Source organism: Stegostoma tigrinum, chromosome 16 (assembly GCF_030684315.1).
Source record: "Stegostoma tigrinum isolate sSteTig4 chromosome 16, sSteTig4.hap1, whole genome shotgun sequence".
Classification (NCBI taxonomy): domain Eukaryota; kingdom Metazoa; phylum Chordata; class Chondrichthyes; order Orectolobiformes; family Stegostomatidae; genus Stegostoma; species Stegostoma tigrinum.
The window spans coordinates 67,620,273-67,639,746 of record NC_081369.1 but is presented as its reverse complement, the minus strand read 5'-3'; the positions used below and the strand labels follow the sequence as shown (position 1 = coordinate 67,639,746).

The 19,474-nt window shown below is 42.7% G+C and overlaps 1 protein-coding gene across 1 annotated transcript in view; it reads right to left on the bottom strand.

Moving 5' to 3' along the window:
• Positions 1-647: 647 nt before the first annotated feature.
• The window catches only part of utp4 (UTP4 small subunit processome component), a 45,554-nt gene continuing 26,727 nt past the window's right edge, over positions 648-19,474 (bottom strand). The window contains exons 8-16 of the mRNA XM_059651825.1: positions 12,630-12,726; positions 10,998-11,062; positions 10,240-10,362; positions 9,839-9,995; positions 7,760-7,866; positions 7,140-7,235; positions 5,562-5,747; positions 4,109-4,219; positions 648-991 (exon numbers count right to left, since the gene is read on the bottom strand). Coding sequence (XP_059507808.1) covers positions 875-991; positions 4,109-4,219; positions 5,562-5,747; positions 7,140-7,235; positions 7,760-7,866; positions 9,839-9,995; positions 10,240-10,362; positions 10,998-11,062; positions 12,630-12,726 — 1,059 coding nt within the window. The 3' untranslated portion in view covers positions 648-874. The remainder of the gene's footprint in view (positions 992-4,108; positions 4,220-5,561; positions 5,748-7,139; positions 7,236-7,759; positions 7,867-9,838; positions 9,996-10,239; positions 10,363-10,997; positions 11,063-12,629; positions 12,727-19,474) is intronic.

The following is a 19,474-nucleotide window of genomic DNA, read 5'->3' as shown; positions in this document are numbered from 1 at the left end:
CTGCTAATCCAGAGACCCAGAAAATGTTCTGGGGACCTGGGTTCAAATCCTGATACAGCAGATGGTGAAATTTGAATTCAATAAACATCTGGAATTAAGAGTCTAATAATGATCATGAATTGATTGTTGGGAAAAAACCCATCTGGTTCAGCAGGGAAAGAAACTACCATCCTTACCTGGTCTAGACTACATGTGACTCCAGACCCACAGCAATGTGATCCCCTTTGAGCAGTTAGGGATGGGCAATAAATGCTGCCTGGCCAGTGATGCCCTCATTCTGTTAATGAATAAACGTACAGTCTGGATTCACTTTACAGGGAAAACTGCATTTCACTCACGGCACTTGATCATGACTCAGCTGCTTCATTCCATAAGCTTGGTACTGCTGTGCAATGATCTGTATGGAAACAGAGTTCAGGTTTCAATCATGGATTCATACGGCATCTTTAATTTAGGTGCTGCACAGAGCAGTAACAGGACAAAGTGTGCATGTATATCATCCTGTGACAAATCCAGTGATGTGGCTTAATTTTAAGTGACAGAACAGGCGAACTTAGCAATTCCTCCACAACATCCCGCAATACAACAGGTCACTTGGAGAAATTTCATTTGTAGGATTGAAACGTCATTCAGGGTTGATTGTGTGTCCTTGCTCATTTCGATTAAATCCAGGCCATTTGTGGGAAGTGGGAAGACAAAGTGAATCAATATTTGCCAGTGGCCTGACACCTTATTTAAGTTTGACACAGCATTTATTTCAAATAAAAAATTACAAGTTTGTAACTCCATTATAAGGTTTAAAGGATAATCTAGGGAGCAATCTGAAAGATCTTGAAAAAACATAACAAAAGGAACCGACAGCAACTCAATTCATTTATGTGGCAAATTTCTTCTGTCGGACAGGTGCAGGCAGTTGTGCATTGATCTCCATCACAGGACGTTCCACCACCACAAGAGAACCATCAAACAGAAGTTCAACATGCATCAGAGGCTGCAAAGAGAGAAGATAACGTTCAGGGGATCTGACCACATGTGGAACACATCTATAGTTGAATGCAAAACAACAGACCCCAGAACAAATGAAAACAAAAACAAGACAAATACCATTTCCTTGGCTTGTGTCTGTCTCAGGATAAGCTTGTCTACAGACCATGACTGTATCTAAGTTTCAGAACAACCCTGGATGGTGTCTGGAATGGTCCTCAGCTCCCGACACACTCTTCCTTTCGTTTAGTGCAGAACATTGAGTCAGCAGGTGGGAAAGGGCAAGCAGATGGAGAGTACTGTTCTCTAATTCCTCAACACAAATGCATTAACACAAGGTATACCAATCTCCACCTGGTTAGAGGAGCAAATTACTGCAAATGCTGGAATCTGTACCAAGAAAAACTGCTGAAAATCATTGCAGAGATCAGGCCGCATCCATGGGGAGAGAGAGCAAGCTAATGTTTCGAGTCCAGATGGCTCTTCTTCAGCAGTTGGAGTTACTTTGTGAAACCTCCAAACTAGAAAGGTTTGGTTAAAAATTTTAAGATTATTTGAACTGAGAAAGTTTGGGCTTACAAATTTTTGTTTTGCGTGGCCTATTATTTGCATCAAACAGTCCCTTAGATTGATGTGCAACTGTGCACAAGTGGAGCGGGCAGGGAGCACGAAATATACAGTAGTCTTTCAGCTGAGGACTGTTTCAACTTTTGATCTATATTAATGACCTAAGTATGTACATGACATAAGTTCAAGGCTGCAGACTACTAAATTTGTCAGTCTTATGTCATGAACAAGCTGGCAAGAGACTTTAGGAAGATTGCAGCAGTTATGACAGCTCAACACTACTTTATCAAGGGCAAGATTGGACAGGCGATAAATATTGACCCAGTAAGTGACACCATATACCCTGAAATTTGTAAAAATAGCAGTTGTGAATTCGGCAGACATATGGCCTGTAAAACTTAAGAGTTGAGAAGTGATTCATTTCAACAGGAATTAGAAGATGCAATAGAAAATAAATGGAAAATAAACTCCCATTATGCTGTATGACACTCTCTCTATCCACCGTCTTTCATATCCTCAGATCATCTTAAAATGCTTCATAACCAATGAAATATTTTGAATTATGATAGAACATAGAACAGTACAGACCAGAACAGGCCCTTCAGCCCACAATGTTGTGCCGACCATTGATCCTCATGTATGCACCCTCAAATTTCTGTGACCATATGCATGTCCAGCAGTCTCTTAAATGTCCCCAATGACCTTGCTTCCACAACTGCTGCTGGCAACGCATTCCATGCTCTCACAACTCTCTGTGTAAAGAACCCGCCTCTGACATCCCCTCTATACTTTCCTCCAACCAGCTTAAAACTATGACCCCTCGTGTTAGCCTTTTCTGCCCTGGGAAATAGTCTCTGGCTATCAACTCTATCTATGCCTCTCATTATCTTGTATACCTCAATTAGGTCCCCTCTCCTCCTCCTTTTCTCCAATGAAAAGAGTCCGAGCTCAGTCAACCTCTCTTCATAAGCTAAGCCCTCCAGTCCAGGCAGCATCCTGGTAAACCTCCTTTGAACCCTCTCCAAAGCATCACATCTTTCCTATAACAGGGCGACCAGAACTGGACACAGTATTCCAAGTGCGGTCTAACCAAAGTTTTATACAGCTGCAACAAGATCTCATGACTCTTAAACTCAATCCCCCTGTTAATGAAAGCCAAAACACCATATGCTTTCTTAACAACCCTGTCTACTTGGGTGGCCATTTTAAGGGATCTATGTATCTGCACACCGAGATCCCTCTGTTCCTCCACACTGCTAAGAATCCTATCCTTAATCCTGTACTCAGCTTTCAAATTCGACCTTCTGAAATGCATCACCTCGCATTTATCCAGGTTGAACTTGATATTGGAAGTGTGGCAGCCAATTTGTGCATAGCAAAAATCCCACAAACTGCAAATGTGATAATGACCAGATAGCGAGTTTTGAGAAGATTTGTAGCTCAGGTTGAGTTTCTGGATGTGAGTTTGCTCGCTGAGCTGGAAGGTTAGTTTTCAGACATTTCGTCACCATTCTAGGTAACACCATCAGTGAGCCTCCGATGAAGTACTGGTGTTATGTCCCGCTTTCTATTTATCTGTTTAGGTTTCCTTGGGTTGGTGACCAGATAATTTATTTTTGTTGCATTGAATAAGGGATATTTATTGGCCAAGATGAGAAATAACATCTCTGTTCTCATTCAAAATTCTGTCATTCACGTATAAGACAGCAGATGAGACTTCTCTTTAATATCATTCAAAAGACAGAACCACCCTGAGAATTGCACTGAACAGTCAGCCGAGACATTTGTGCTGAAGTTCAGAAGAGAATTGAACCAATAACTTTCAAAGGTGACAGTGCTACTAATGTTTCAATTTTAAAAAGGATGAAGGAATTGAGAGGTACGAAGCTGTAAAGAGATATTTCAAGGTGGCAGGACAAGTTGATTTAAGAAAAAAAAATTCAGGGTCTTTACTAATAATTGATAAAGTAAGAAAAGTATTGATAAAGTAAATTATGATAAAACTTTAACAATGAATTGGTAGTCCTCATCTGAAGTATTGCTCAGTTTTCAGCATCACATTCTGGGAAGAACCAGGGTCACAGTATGAGGATTCGAGGTAGACCATTTGGGGGGAGATGAGGTGACATTTCTTCACCCAAAGAGTGGTGAGACTGTGGAATTCACTACCACAGGAAGTAGTTGATGCCAAAGCATTGAATGTATTCAAGAGGCAACTAGATATATCACTTGGGGCAAATGGGATTGAAGCTTATGGGGAGAAAGCCGGATTAGGCAACTGAGTTGGGACGATCAGCCATGATCATGAAAATGGCGGAGCAGGCTCAAAGGGCCGAGTGACCTCCTCCTGCTCCTACCTTCTGTGATTTTATGAAAGTCAAAACCGTAGACTGAATGCAGAGTGCCAGCAATGAGAGACTGGAGAATCTGGGATTGTTGGCCATCTGTACAAGTGTTAAAGGGGGACTCAATGGCACATGTAGGGGACAACAGCAGCTCACATATGAAACATCGAATGGCTGGCTTCTGTACAGTACACAAATTCCTTAGATCTTACCTTGAATTTCTTACAAATTTTGAATGCATGTTCCTCAACTTTGCGGGCTTTTCTAGAGAGACGTTTCAGGGTCTGCTGGTTATGAAGGTTTGATTGTTCATTTGGGAGACGCTGACAGAAAATCAAAAAAAAATCACCAGAAGTTAATGCCAGAAGAATCTCAAAGTATAACAGCAAAATAAGCAAGGCGAGGATATGGGCAAGGTGTGTGTAGGGGAGGGGTGGTCAGGAGATCAGCTTTTGAAGACAAGGATACAAAACCTCTTGGCTGCGGAGGGGTTCTGATAAAGAACAAAAGGACAAAGAAAATTACAGCACAGGAACAGGCCCTTCAGCCCTCCAAGCCTGCGCCAATCCAGATCCTCTATCTAAACCTTTCACCTATTTTCCAAGGATCTGTATCCCTCTGCTCCCTGCCCATTCATGTATCTGTCTAGTCACATCTTAAATGACACTATCGTGCCCACCTCCACTGGCAACCCATTCCAGGCACCCACCACCTTCTGCGTAAAGAACTTCCCACACATATCTCCCAAAATCCTTTCCCCTCTCACCTTGAAATTGTGACCCCCAGTAATTGAGTCCCCCACTCTAGGAAAAAGCTTCTTGCTATCCACTCTCTCCATACCTGTCAAGATTTTGTAGACCTCAATCAGGTCCCCCCTCAACTGCCGTCTTTCTAATGTAAATAATCCTAATGTACTCAACCTTTCTTCATAGTTAGCACCCTCCATACCAGCCAACATTCTGGTGAAACTCCTCTGTATCCTCTCCAAAGCATCCGCATCCTTTTGGTAATGTGGCGACCAGAAATGTATGCAGTACTCTAAGTGTGGCATAACCAAAGTCCTATACAACTGTAACATGACCTGGCAACTCTTGTACTCAATACCTCATTCAGTCAATGAAAGCATGCCGTACGCCTTCTTGACCGCTCTATTGACCTGCGTTGCCACATTCAGGGTACAATGGATCTGAACATCCAGATCTCACTGTGCATCGATTTTTCCCAGGGCTTTTCCATTTACCATATAGTTCACTCTTGAATTGGATCTTCCAAAATGCATCACCTCGCATTTGCATGGATTGAACTCCATCTGCCACTTATCTGCCCAACTCTCCAGTCTATCTATATTCTGTTGCATTGTCCGACAGTCCCCTTCACTATCTGCTACTCCAATCTTCGTGTCATTGCAAACTTGCTGATCAGACCATCTGTACCTACCTCCAGATCGTTTCTGTATATCACAAACAAAAACAGTCCCAACACGGATCCCTGTGGAACACCACTGGTCACAGTTCTCCATTTTGAGAAACTCTCTTCCACTACAACCCTGTCTCCTGTTGCCCAGCCAGTTCTCTATCCATCTGGCTAGTACACCCTGGATCCCATGCGGCTTCCTCCATCAGCCTACTGTGGGGAACCTTATAAGGCTGGAGGCAGGGCACTTACCAGCAACTGGTCAATAATGCAGAACATGTATGTATCATGAAGGATAATCTGTGTCGTTACTTTAGGATTAAAAGTCACATGTGTGACGGGCGTATCCCGTTCAAGCCAGTGTTGATGCAATCCCTGTTGCTGCAGTGCACGACTCCACTCAGTGTATTTTTTCTCACTGATGCTGAATTCAAAAATCTAAGGAGACAACAATGTGGATCATCAAAAAGGTGCTTCTGCCCTTTGGGAGATCTATCGAATTTCAATCAACACCTCTCAACTCTCCCGTCTGAGCTGTGTGTATCTTTTCCCTTACATATTGAATTGCTTCTACCACCCTTTCCATTTCAGGTTTCAACTCTGTGTAAGATAATGTTTCCTAATGCCATCTCTGATTCTTTTGTGAATAACCTTAAATGTGCTGCTGACTCTTCTGCCACAGGGAGATTTCTCCCTATTCACTTTATTCAAAATGCTGGATACTCCAAATATATTTCCTCTCAACATTCTTCAGTCTAAGGACAATAACCCCACCTTTTTCAGTCTCTCCACATCCAGTGAATTCCCCTACCCCTAGTACCATGCTGGAACTCTCTCCTTAGCAGCATTGCCAGTGTAGCCACACAATATGGATTGCAGCAGATCGAGAAGGCAGCTTGTCATCACTTTTTCTGGGGCAGGTAGGGATGAGCAATAAATATTGGCTCAGTCAGTGACATTTTTATCTCATTAATTAATTTTAAAAATTCAAACAAATCTTCTCTGCATCCTCTCCAAGGATTTGAGATCCTTCCTGAAGTATAGTGCCAGAACTGGACTCAGTTTAGGCTCAAATGTTTTAAACAAGTTAATCAAATCTCATTACAGTTCTATTCAGAAATCCCATGATCCCTACGTCTTTACCTTCAAATGTTCATGGCATTCTTCCAAAAATGCGATGTCCAGAATTAGAACAATACTCTAGTTGATGTCTAAACAAGTGTTTTGAAAAGATTTAGCTGAACTCCTTATTCTGTGCTCATGCCATCATTATTGACTGTAATAATCCCACTGACTTCTTTTAAGCAGCCTTCCCAAATTGTTCTAGCATCTTCAAAGGCTTATGTCCATCCACCCCCAAGTCTCCCTGTAGCTGCAAGCCTTTAAACATTGCACTTTATTATATCACCTCTCCTCATTCTTCTGTCCAAAATGTATCACTGTCTATTTTCCGGCAATAAATTTCATGTGCCACACATTACCTGAGTTGATTGTCCATGTCCTCCTGAAGCCTGTTACTTTACTCTTTAAAACATTTGAGTTGAGTTGGAAAAGTTTGAAATTATACCTTACATAACCATGTTCTGGTCATTAATACATACCAAAAGGAGCAACATCCTCATACTGACCCCTGGTGAACACTTTCCTTTCTGTTCCTTACTAAATTTTGCATCTACATGTGCTGACCCCCTTCATCCTTTTAATTTGCAGACAGAGAATTTCCAAAGAAATCTGACAGAGTATATGACAGCAAGATCCACAGTTTGGATTATTCAATAGTGCTGACAGCAAGGTGCAACGTTAAGTACACTCGGCTTCAGTGGATCATACCTGGTGATCTGTGTGGACAGTAATCAGATTGTTGGTGTGTGGATTAATGGCAATAGCAGTAGGGAGATGATTATAGACTGGAACTGTGCAGTGATTCTGAAAGGAAGAGGAATCCGTCAATGCAAAGAATCATATGCCTGGCCAACAGACACCTCACTGTGCTCCCCAACCAACACCATCTCTTTGTCCCTTCTCCGATTTGATGCCTCCCCCTTCCACCCTCCAGACATCACTACTTTTCAAATCCCATTAAAATAAACAATAGCCTCTGCCTGAATACTTCTGTATACAGGCACCAACCCCAGCAACAACCCTACTCACCACCCGTCCCAGCAACGCCCCCAGAACAGTATCACCTTTTATCACTATCTCATAGCTTTTGTAACCACTTCCCTTGATTTTTCCAATCGGATTCATCCCATTCCCATTTTAAACATTCATAGCTTTTGTAACCATGTCCCTCGATTTTTCATCGGAATTATCCCATTCCCATTCCCATTGATAGCCGATACCACCATCTGGGCCTTGACCTGCCTGACCTTCATGACTGGGTTTCACGTCTCGCATGCTCCTCTGTTTGCCCCAGACATTTGCATTTGCCTGAGGCCTCTGGTTCTTACCTTTAGCTGCTTCAAGTTATAGATGTTGATTTCACAGGCATAATTTGCAGCTGCCAGCCAGTTGCCATCAGCACTCACTGCCAACAGGCAGGCAGGCTCGAGGGAATCTACAGTAGGCGAAAGAGATTCAAGAGCTTTTCAGAATAAAATGCACAATGACAGGCATAAATTATCAAAACCCAAGTAAACCAAGAATTCACTTGAAGAAAGACAGGATCTCCTTAACACAAATAATGATTCAGTTAACGTCTGCACCCTCAGAAACTGTGCCCTAGTGTCAATCAGCATCTTCATGAAGTGAATCCCAGTGAGAAGCAGCACCTTTAGGAACTATATTCCAGTGACAGTCAGCATTCTTCAGCCCCCACCTGCTTCAAGACCACTACCATCCCAAAGAAAACTCATGCAGTGTGCCCCAATGACTACTGCCCCGTGGATTCTGACCTCCATAATAATGAAGCGCTTCGAGAGGTTAGTCATGGCTCATATCAACTCTAGCTTCCCAGCATGTCTTGATCCCTTGCAATTTGCCTACCAACACAACAGGTCCACAGCAGATGCTATCTCCCTGGCCCTACACTCACCCCTGGAACATCTGGATAACAAGGATACCTACGTCAGGCTTCTCCGCATTGAGGGCGGAGCTATAGTCAACATTATGACTCCAAGCAAACTAATCTCCAAACTCTGAGTCCCAGGGTTCTGCTCCATCCTTTGCAATTGGATCCTCAACTTCCCGATCCACAGACTGCACTCAGCGAGAACAGGCAACAACACCTCCTCCAATGACAGTTCTCAACACCGGTGCCCCGCAAGGCTGCGTACCCAGCCCCTCACTATATTCCCTGTACACACATGATCGCGTGGCCAAATTTCATTCTGAATCTGTGTATGAGTTCACTGATGACACCACCAATGCAGGCCAGATTTCAAACAGAATTCAAGAAAGAGGTGGAGTGCTTGGTGGTGTGGTTTAAAGATAACAATCTCTCTTTCTCTCTGTGTGCGCGCGCGCGCGCACACGCACACACACACACGCACACACACACACACACACACACACACACACACACACACAGAGACAGCAAACGAAAGAGCTGGTTATTGACTTCAGGAAGCAAGGTGGAGGGCACACCCCTATTTATATCGATGATGCTGAGGTGGAGATGGTTGACAGTGTTAAGTTCCTGGGAGTGATGATCACCAATCTGTTCTGCTCTGCCCACGTTGATGCAATGGGCAAGAAAGCACAACAACACCTCTATGTCCTCAGGAGGATAAGGAAATTCGGCATGTCCATGAAGTCTCTTACCAATTTTTAAAATCGATGCATCACAGAATACATTCAATCTGAACGGTTGGGCAATTGATCTACCTAAGACTGTAAGAAACTACAAAAAGATGTGAACACAAACCAGTCCATCACACAAGCCAACTTTCCATCCGCTGACTCTTCCATCCATACTTCTTGCTGCCTCAGGAAAGCAGCCAACATCAAAGACCCCTCCTGTCCTGGTCAGAATCTCTTCTAACTTCTTCCATCAGGCAAATGATACAGAAGTTTCAACACACACACCAATGGATTCAAGGACATCCTCTTCCCTGCTGTAATTAAACTTCTGAATGGGCCTCTCAAATTTCAAATTTAATGTTGACCTCATTTTCTCTACAGCTGTAACATGGTATTTCTTGCTCTGTTGTTTTACCCTAATGCACTATCTCTGGTATGGATTGCGTGCACTGCACGCAAAACAAAAATTTTTATACTTAAGTACACATGACAACAATAAATCAAATCAAATCAAATCAAATCTGTTTCCCGGTCAATGTCAACACCTTCAGGAACTGTCTCTCGGTGTAAGTTGGGAACAATATAGGAAAACCCTGACATAGTCCTGTCCCCTTAAATGCAGAATCCTAATAACCATGGAATTACACCCAGTAATTAACTGTACAGAAGGAACTATCTTGATATTGTGGTGAGTGACTTAACACAAAAAGTGGACAAGTTCCTACGCCCAAGTTTAAAGATTACTATCTTTACATCAGATTGCCAAGCTATTGAAGAGGAAATCTCACCAGATTTGGGAGTGAGAATATGTGCATGCTTGGAATTAAGCATCACCAGATCCACAACCTGAACACGACTACAATCTAAGGCAACAAACAATTTGGTGGAATCGGCAGAGAACAGCAACCGATGAGCTGGCTCCTGTGCCTTCAAAAACTGTGAAGCCTGCAGAGGGGGAAAACAGACAAAAATGTGATTAAAAAAATGTTAGCAACTAAAAATCACTCATACGTAGGACAGCTGGACCACCACCTTGCACTCCTGCATCTTGATCCCTCTTTCTCTCTGTCACTTACACATCATATACACCCCCATCCCCAACCTCCACATCCCAGTTGCTCAAATCACAGGAAGACCACACAGCTTCCACCGCTTAACCCTACCTTACAAACCTGGATAGCTGACCTACCGCATGAATTGTGACACTGTCATTTTCATACTGTATTCGATAGAGACGGACTCTGTAAATGTTTGAGAAAGCAATCCAGGTTCCACAAGGAGAGAGTGCACAGCACCGTATGTGATCACAACCCTATACAAGAAAAATGACAAACCAAAACGACTCATTGGAATATAAATTCATTGGAGAATGAGTGATGATCTTAGAAGATCCCGAGTTGTGAGGGCAGATGCTGAGAGAATGTTTTCCCCATGAAGTAATCTAGAGCTTGAGATACAGTTTCAAAAGATGGGGGTCTCCCTTCTAAGACTAAGATGATGTGGCATTTCTTCTGAGAGGGTCATTAGTTTTGGAATGTTCCTTCAGAGAGCTGATGAGGTTGGGTCATTAAATATATACAAAGCTGAATTAGATTTTAAATCTGCGAGACAGTCAGGCAAGAAAGTGGAGTTCAGGCAACATCCCAGATCAGCCCTGATGTTATCGAATGGTGAAGGGTTGAATGGCCTACTCTTGCTCCTAATTTATGTGATCATATGAGTCGATGTATCAGGGCTGGGTCACACAATAAGCCCCTATGTGCATAAATGACTTGTGGTGAGCCCTGATGGCTTCAGTTTGAGGGGAGAAATCAGTCACTGTAAGGTGAGCACGTTGTTTATTAAGCTGTCACACAAAGCTGTACAGCCTAGAGCTCACTGGACCAGAGAGTTTAAAACATCCACTGCTAATATTAACATCAAAATCCTCCAGTTCCTCCCACACACCTTGTTTTTTAATTGCAGCAACTTCTCTGGCTTTTTGCTAATTGGAAGGATATCTCCAGGAATCCCTGCATACAATGAGAAATGGAAAAAAAAAGTCACGAGATGAAACAAAAACAAGTCTACATAAACTTGAAATAAACGCTTGTACCAAAGTCTATATTAAAATCGGATCTCATTTGGACTGACCCAGAATCACAGCAGAGAAACCAGCATCAAAATGGGCCAAGAGACAAATGTATTTTTTACATAGCCAAAAGCTTACCTCAGGGCTTTAAGTGTGTTGAAGGTGTAGAGCTTGGTAACTAAGGTGTATATTGTATGGGACGATTGGATGATGAAATTTGTTTCTTTGTATCCAACAACAAAATAGTGATCATAACACAATTGAGTTCAATATAGCATTTGAGAGCAAAAAGCATGAATCAGCTACTAAAGTTTTAGACTTGGGTAAGACTGATATTAATGCACAGTTATTCACATCATTTGTTAATGACTTGGATAACAGCACTGTAATTCAGGGAAACCGGTATATCATATTTCTGGATAGCTATTTTCAAACTTGTTTTGGAACAAGAATAGATTTGATGCAGGGATTTCAGTAGTCACTCAAAACAGTTCAGTAGTTACAGTTAGTTAAGAGTCAGACACAGGAAGACAGTGAAAGAGAGGGAGACAGAAGCAGTTTCAATACAGGCAAGTGCTGTTAGCTGTACTGCTGAGAAATCGGGTGTAGATGCGTTGAGAGCAAAGTCCCAAGGGTAGTTAGAACTCTATATAGTCCTAGGGGCCAGTAGGGGTTAGATCTTACTGAGCAAGGTCAGAGCTCAGAAAAAGAAAAAAAAAATCCAAGCACAGAACAAGCTTGGTGAGGCTAACTGTCTGTGAAAAGCTGGAGTTGTGCCTGTGAGTAAATGCCAGATTCTGCAGTTACCAGGATGTAGCAAAATACAGTCCAATGATTAAGGGTGCTTAGAAAGGCTAAGACTGTTCTTTGTAGAAAAGAACAAGCGACCATCAATGGTTTTGACAAATAGAGAACACAAAATGATTAATTGTTGGAGGACTCAAGTACAAAGCAGTTGGTAAAAGAATGAGAACAGAATGAAAACAAAAACACTAAAGTGTGATGAAACCAGATTCAGTACAAGTTTGAAAGGTAAGTGGATAGATCCATGAAGGGACAAATTTACAGGTTTATGGTTTTCTGGATATCTTTTTTAAAAGAAAGGCTGACAAAAACCTGATTGGATCAATGGACTCTTGTTATGTGGTATATTTTACAATTCCAAACATGCAAAAAAGCTTTCCATAATTGTTTAAGTAACATAGACCCTCCCTCCATAACACTGCATTTAGAGCAACAGCATACCACAAAAAGGGCATCAGCAGTGTAATGCTGTATCCAAGGCTTCAGTATGGTAACACTGCACTCAGAACATCAATTAACATTGTCCCAACCATACCAGTGGGATTTAGAAACATTGCTGTTTTACTTTGGTTCACTGTTGTGCAGTGTTGCACTTCCAATTCTTCAGTACACTGTTCTTCATTATGTTTGGGCAGCAAATTAAATTTGCATTGTTTCCAAAAGCTGTTTATCCACAACATACTATACAAAACATAATTGTTTACCTGAACCTCCTGGGCTACCCAATCGCCACAACTCGAGCTGGTCTGGGAACTGAAAAAGGAGTAGGTTCGCCTTCCGGCTGCAACAAACTAGGTTTCGCTGTGAAGAGGTCAAAGAATGGATTTAAAAATTTGCTCACCTCTCTTTCCTGTTGCTTCAACTGATCTTACAAAGCACTACCCACAAAATATCAGGTAACACTCAGGCTATTATGGGGAAGTAATGGCCTAATGGTATTATCACTAGATCATTAGTCCACAGATCTTGATGTTCTGGGGATCCAAGTTTGAATCCTGTCATGGCAGAGGGTGGAATATGAATTCAATAAATTTCTGGAATTAGAGGTCTAATGATGACCATGAAACCATTGTCATAGAATCCCAGTGTGGAAACCGGCCATTTCCCAACAAGTCCACACTGATCCTCCAGAGAGCATCTTACCTAGACCCATCCCCTACCCTATCCCTGTAATCCTGCATTTCCTATGGCTAATGCACCTAACCTACACATCCCTTAACACTACAGGCAATTTAGCATGGTCAATCCACCTAACTTGTACATCTTTGGACTGTGGGAGGAAACCAGAGCACCTGGCAGAAACAGATGCAGACACCGGGAGAACATGCAAACTCCACACAGTTGCCAAAGGCTGGAATTGAACCTGGGTCCCTAGCGCTGACAGGCAGCAGTGCTAACCACTGAGCCACCGTTCCAATTGTCAGATAAGCCCATTATTAATGTCCTTCAGGGAAGGGATCTGCCATCCTTGTCAACTGTGACTCCAGACTGACAGCAATGTGGGGTTGACACATCATTATGGACAGCTGGGGATGGGTAATGACTGTTGGTGTGGCCAGTTATGTCTACATCCCCTGAAGGACTAAAAGAGAAAAAAAATTCTGCTTCTTGTTCCACAATTCCTCCGAAGGTTGGACTCTAGTTCGGGTTGTCGTCTGACCTCCTGCATTCTACAATGCAAGTCGTCATAATGGCACAGCTAGAGGCCATTAAACTTATCAACTCGATGCCAGCTCTCTGCAGAGCAAGCCAGTCTCTTTCTCCCACTTAATCCCTGCAGTCCACCCCATCCACAAACCCTGTAAGCAATGCCTAATATACAGCACGTTCTGGTACGTTACCAGTAACTGCTTAAAAAGTGTAATTTTTACATTCTCCCTTCGTCTCTTGCTCAAAACCTTAAATCTGTGTCTTCTGGTCCTATCATCATCAGCCAACAGGAAAGATCATCTTTCTACCTTTTCAAAGCCTGTCATAATCTTGTACACTTTCAGTAAGTCCATTTGCTATGTCCTGTGCTCCAAAACAAATGCAAATATAAATGTAAATTTATTAGTGATAGGCAGCGTGGCTTTGTGCAGGGAAGATTGTGTCTCACAAAAGTGACAAAGATGGTGAGGGCAGAGCAGTAAATGTTGTCGAAATAGACTTCAGCAAGGCCTTTGAAAAGTTCCCTCATGGCAAGCTAATACAAAAAGTTAAGTCACATCGAATATGCAGTGAACTGGTAAGATTGATGCAGAATTGGCTCAGTCACAGAAGAGGTAGAGTACCGGCAAGAGAACGTTTTTATGACTGGAGATCTGTGATCAGTGGTGCTCCACAGGAATCAGTGCTAGAACCCTTTTGTTTGTAATATATTAAGAAAATGATCTAAAGGTGAATGAGGGTGACCTGATCAGTAACTGCAGATGACACAAAGATCAGGGAAGCTGTGGATAGTGAGGAGGATTGCCAGAGGATACAGGCAAGCTGGAGGCTTGGACAGAGAAACAGCAGATAGTGTTTAATCCGGGCAAATGAGAGGTGATATATTTTGGGATATCTAACGTAGGAGGAAGGTATGCAGAAAATGGCTCCACTTAGGAGCATCAGCATATAGAGGGATTTAGGCTTACAGGTCCACAGTTCCCTAAACTGGCAACACAAGTAGATAACATGATCAACAAGGCACATGGCATGCTTGCCTTCATCGACAGGGACAGAGTATAAAAACTGGCAAGTCATGTTGCAACCATATAGAACATTAGATTGGCCACATTTGGCATATTGCGTAGAATTCTAGTCACCACATTACCAGAAGGGTAGGGAGGCTTGAGAGGGTTAACCAGCATGTATGCTGGTTTGGAGGGTATTTGCTTTGAGGGGAAATTGGAGACACATGGTTTGTTTTCACATGAATGTCAAAGGATTAAGGCTGACCTGATAGAAGTTTACAAAATTACAACAGGAATGGATAGAATGGATAGTCTGATTCTTTTTCCCAGGGTTGAAATGTCAATTGCTAGGAGACATAGGTTTAAGGTAAAAATGAGTAAGTTTAAAGGCGATATGAGAGGCAGGTTTTTCTACCAGAGGGTACTAAGTGCCTGAATTGCACTGCCAGAGGTGGTGGTGTAGGCAGATACAATAAAATTTAAGAGGCATCTTGACGGTTATATGAATAGGCAGAAAACAGAAGGAAACAGACCGTGTAGAAGCAAGGAGTTTTTTGTTTAGAAAGGCATCCTATGTCAGTGTCATCTAGTGGATCAAACAGCCTGTTCTTGTGCTGTATTCTTCACTGCTATTTTCAAACCCATCATAATCTTGTACATCTTAATTAAATCCATTTCCTCCCTCCTACGCTCCAAAGCAACCTCACCTTCTGCAATCTAACCTTGTACCTATAAAGCCATAATTCCTAAAATTTCTAAAAATTCATTCATTCATGAAACATGGGCAGTGCTGGCTGGCCAGCATTTATTGCCTGTCCTTAATTGCCTTTGGTAGTGAGCTGCCTTCTTGAGCTGATGCAGTCCACATGCTGCAGGTTGACCCACAAGCCCCTTACGGAGGGAATTCCAGGATTCTGACCGAGCAACAGTGAAGGAAGGGTGTTATATTTCCAAGTCAAGATGGTGAACAGCTTGGAGCAAAATACGCAAGTGTTGGCATTTTCATGTATCTGCTGCCCTTGTCCTTCTAGATGGAAGTGGCTTGGAAGGTGCAGGCTGAGGGGCTCTGGTGAATTTCTGCAGTGCATCTTGGAGATATTACACATTGCTACGACCAAGCATTGGCGGTAGAGGGAGTCAATGCTTGTGGATGTGGTACTAATCAAGCAGGATGTTGTTTTGTCTTGGATGGTGTCAAGCTTCTTGGAGTATTATTGGAGCTGCATCCATCCAGGCAACTGGGCAGTATTCCAACACACCCCTCTGGCTTGTGCTTTGTAGATGGTGGACAGGCTTTGGATATCAGGCCATGAGTTACTCCTTGCAGTACTCCTAGCCTCTGATCTGGTCTTGTAGCCACTGGGTTTATTTAATGAGTTCAGTTGAGCTTCTGGTCGATGGTAACACCAAGGAAATTGACAGTGGCAGATTCAGCAATGGTTACACCATTCAATATCAAGGGCTAGCGGTTAGATTGTCTCTTATTACTGATGGTCATTGCTTGGCATTTGTGTTGCACAAAGTATTACTTGCCACTTGTCAGCCCAAGCCTGGTCTTGTCCAGATCTTGCTGCATTCAGACATGTACTGCTTCAGTATCTGAAGAGTCGCAAATGACCTTATGATGATAGGAAGTTCATTGATGAAGCAGTTGAAGGTGGTTGGGCTGAGGACACTACCCTGAGGAACTCCAACTGAGATGTTCGGGAGCTGAAATGACTGACTGTGAACAACCAGAACCATTTTCCTATGTGCAAGGAACAACTCCAACCAGCAGACAGGTTGCCCCAAATCCCACCGATTCCAGTTTCACTACGGCTCCCTGATGCCACACTTGGTTGAATGCATCCTTGATGTCAAGGACCATCACTCTCACCTCACCTCTGGAATTCAGCTCTTTTGTCCATCTGTGAACCAAGGCTGTAATGAGGTCGGGTGCTGAATGACCCTGGCTGAACCCAAACTGGGCATCAGTGAACAGGTGAGATAACAAGATGTAGAGCTGGATGAACACAGCAGGCCTGAAACGTCAGCTTTCCTGCTCCTATGATGCTGCTGGGCCCGCTGTGTTCATCCAGCTCCACACCTTGTTAACTAAGATTGTCCAACATCTGCAGTTCCTACTATCAGTGAATAGGTTAGTGCCGAGCAGATGCTGCTTCATAGCACTGTTGATGACGCCTTCCATCACTTTACTGGTAACTGACTGTGTTGGATTTGTTCTGCATGTGCGTACAGGTCATATCTGGGCAATTTTCCACATTGTCACATAGATGCCAGTGTTGTAACAGAACTGGGAGAACCTGGCTAAAGGAGTGTCAGGTTCTGGAGCACAAATCTTCAATATTACTGCCGGAACATTGTCCGGGCCCATAGCTTTTGCACAGTCTGGTACCTCCAACCATTTCTTAAATCCAGCGGAGTGAATCAAATTGGCTAAAGACTGGTATCAGTGTTGCTGGGGGCCACTGGAAGAAGCTGAAATGGATCATCCACTTGGCATTTCTGGCTGAAGATTGCTGCAAATGCTTCAGCCTTCTGTACTGATATTTTGGGTTCTTTCATCATTGAGGATGGAGATATTTGCGGCACCTCCTCTCATTGTGAGTTGTTTAATTGTCCACTATGCTCCACAAGTGGATGTGGCAGGACATCAGAGCTTAAATCGGATCCATTGGTTGTGGGATAGTAACATAGAAGCACAGAAAATCTCCTTGGCACCCCCTCAAAGATCCTCACATCCCGTCTAAAGGGCGGTGACTGGAAATTGTTTCAATATTCTAATTATGCCCTAACCAGTTCTTTGTAAAGATTCAGAATAACATCTCTACATCTGCACTTTGTATATCTTTTTGTGAAGTCCAAGATGCCATCGGCCTGGGTAGCCCATCTCTCAATTTCTCCTTCAACAATCTAGGTTTGTGATACCCAGGTTCCTCGGCAGCTGTACAGTCTTCAGAAGGTCCCATTCAGTCTCTCCCTATCGCCTCACCAAAATGTTCCACTTCACATTTCACTCAATTCCAACTGATACTCATCTGCCCATTCTAATGTTATGACCTATTGCAATCAATTGCTATTATCTTCAATGTCAGCCATACCTCCCAAGTTTATTATTATCCAATTTTGGAATGTTACCCTTTTTTTCCCAATATCTAACTAATTCATATTTAATTGCTTCATAATATAGAACTTAAAAGATTGTTAAAAAGTAATCCACAAAATTGAAGCTTTCTATCTTGCCTTCATCAGGACAGAGATGCAAGAAATTAGACTCAGAAGGAGCATTAATTGAAACAGCATGAGTAGACAGCTCACTGGTAGGATAATTCTCAGCATGGAGATTAGCTCCAATTTCCCTCCACAGATGCTGTCATACCTTTACCAACAATTCTTATTTTTGTCTCGGATTTGCAGCATCTGCAGTTCTCTTAGTTTTTAGTTTGAGTTTGATTTGGACTCGCAGAATGACTTATTCATGCATGCTGGAAGCTACAAATGTTCACACATTCTGTGTAGAAAAAAAAGAGTTTATTCATACCTCACTGCTATTCTCCCTTGCTGCAACATTTACAGAGATGTCAATCCCTGTTGCATTTCCATGCCAATGCTCAAACTAATCAGAGCATACCTACTTGGTTTAAGTTTAATCAGCTAACCAAGATTGACAGTTAACAATTCCTACTAATTTTCCACAATAACTACAGAATAACTAATCAACACAATCTTCAGATTCTATATAAATTGCTTTCCCTTCCTAAGTCTGGTTTCTTGCATGTCAGTCCTGATTAGTGTAAGATGAAAAAATACACATCAAAAAGCTGTGATTCCAGCAATGACTCAAGAATATACTGTTTTCCATTCTCCAGTCTGATAAACAATCTTTTACCACAGCTCACTTTTTAGTTTGAAGCTAATTTTGTATCTAAGCAGCCACTGACTCTCCTAAGCACTCACAAGGTCTAGGCAACTGAAAACAGATGAAACTTTGGAAGAATATGGGGAAAGTAGGACCAATCTGAAATGAGGAAGAGGGCTAAAAGGGGTCATGAAATATCTTTAGCAAATAGGGTTAAGGAAATCCCAAAGCCTTTTATTCGTACATAAGGAGCAAGAGGGTAACTAGAGAAAGGGTTGGCCCACTCAAGGACAAAGGAGGGAAGTTACGTGAGGAGTCAGAGAAAGTGAGTGAGATTCTTAATGAGGACTTTGCATCAGTACTCACTGAGGAGAGGGACATGACAGATGTTGAGGTTAGGTATAGATGTTTGATTACTCTAGGTCAAGTCAGCATAAGGTGGGGGTGGGGGGGTGGGGGGGCAGTGTTGGGTATTCTAAAAGGCATTAGGGCTGACAAGTCCCCAGGTCTGGATGGGATCTAACCCAGGTCACTGAGGGAACCGAGAGAAGAAATAGCTGGGGCCATAACAGATATCTTTGCAGCATCCTTTAGCACGAGTGAGGGCCCAGAGGACTGGAGAATTGCTAATGTTTAAGGATGGTAGCAAGGATAATCTAGGAAATTATAGACCAGTGAGCCTGACGTCAGTGGTGGGGACGCTGCTGGAGAAGATACTAAGGGATCAGATCTTTTTACATTTGGAAGAAAATGGGCTTCTTAGTGATAGGCAGCATGGTTTTGTGCAATCAAGGTCATGTCTTACCGACTTGTTAGAATTCTTTGAAGTGACAAAGTTGATAGACGAGGCAAGGACTGCTGATGGCATATACATGGACTTCAGTAAGGTGTTTGATAAGGTTCCCCATGATACGCTGATGGAGAAAGTGAAAGTCACATGGGGTCCAGGGCATACTAGTAGATGGATAGAGAACTGGCTGGGCAACAGGAGACAGAGGGTTGTAGTGGAAGGGAGTATCTCAAAATGGAGAAC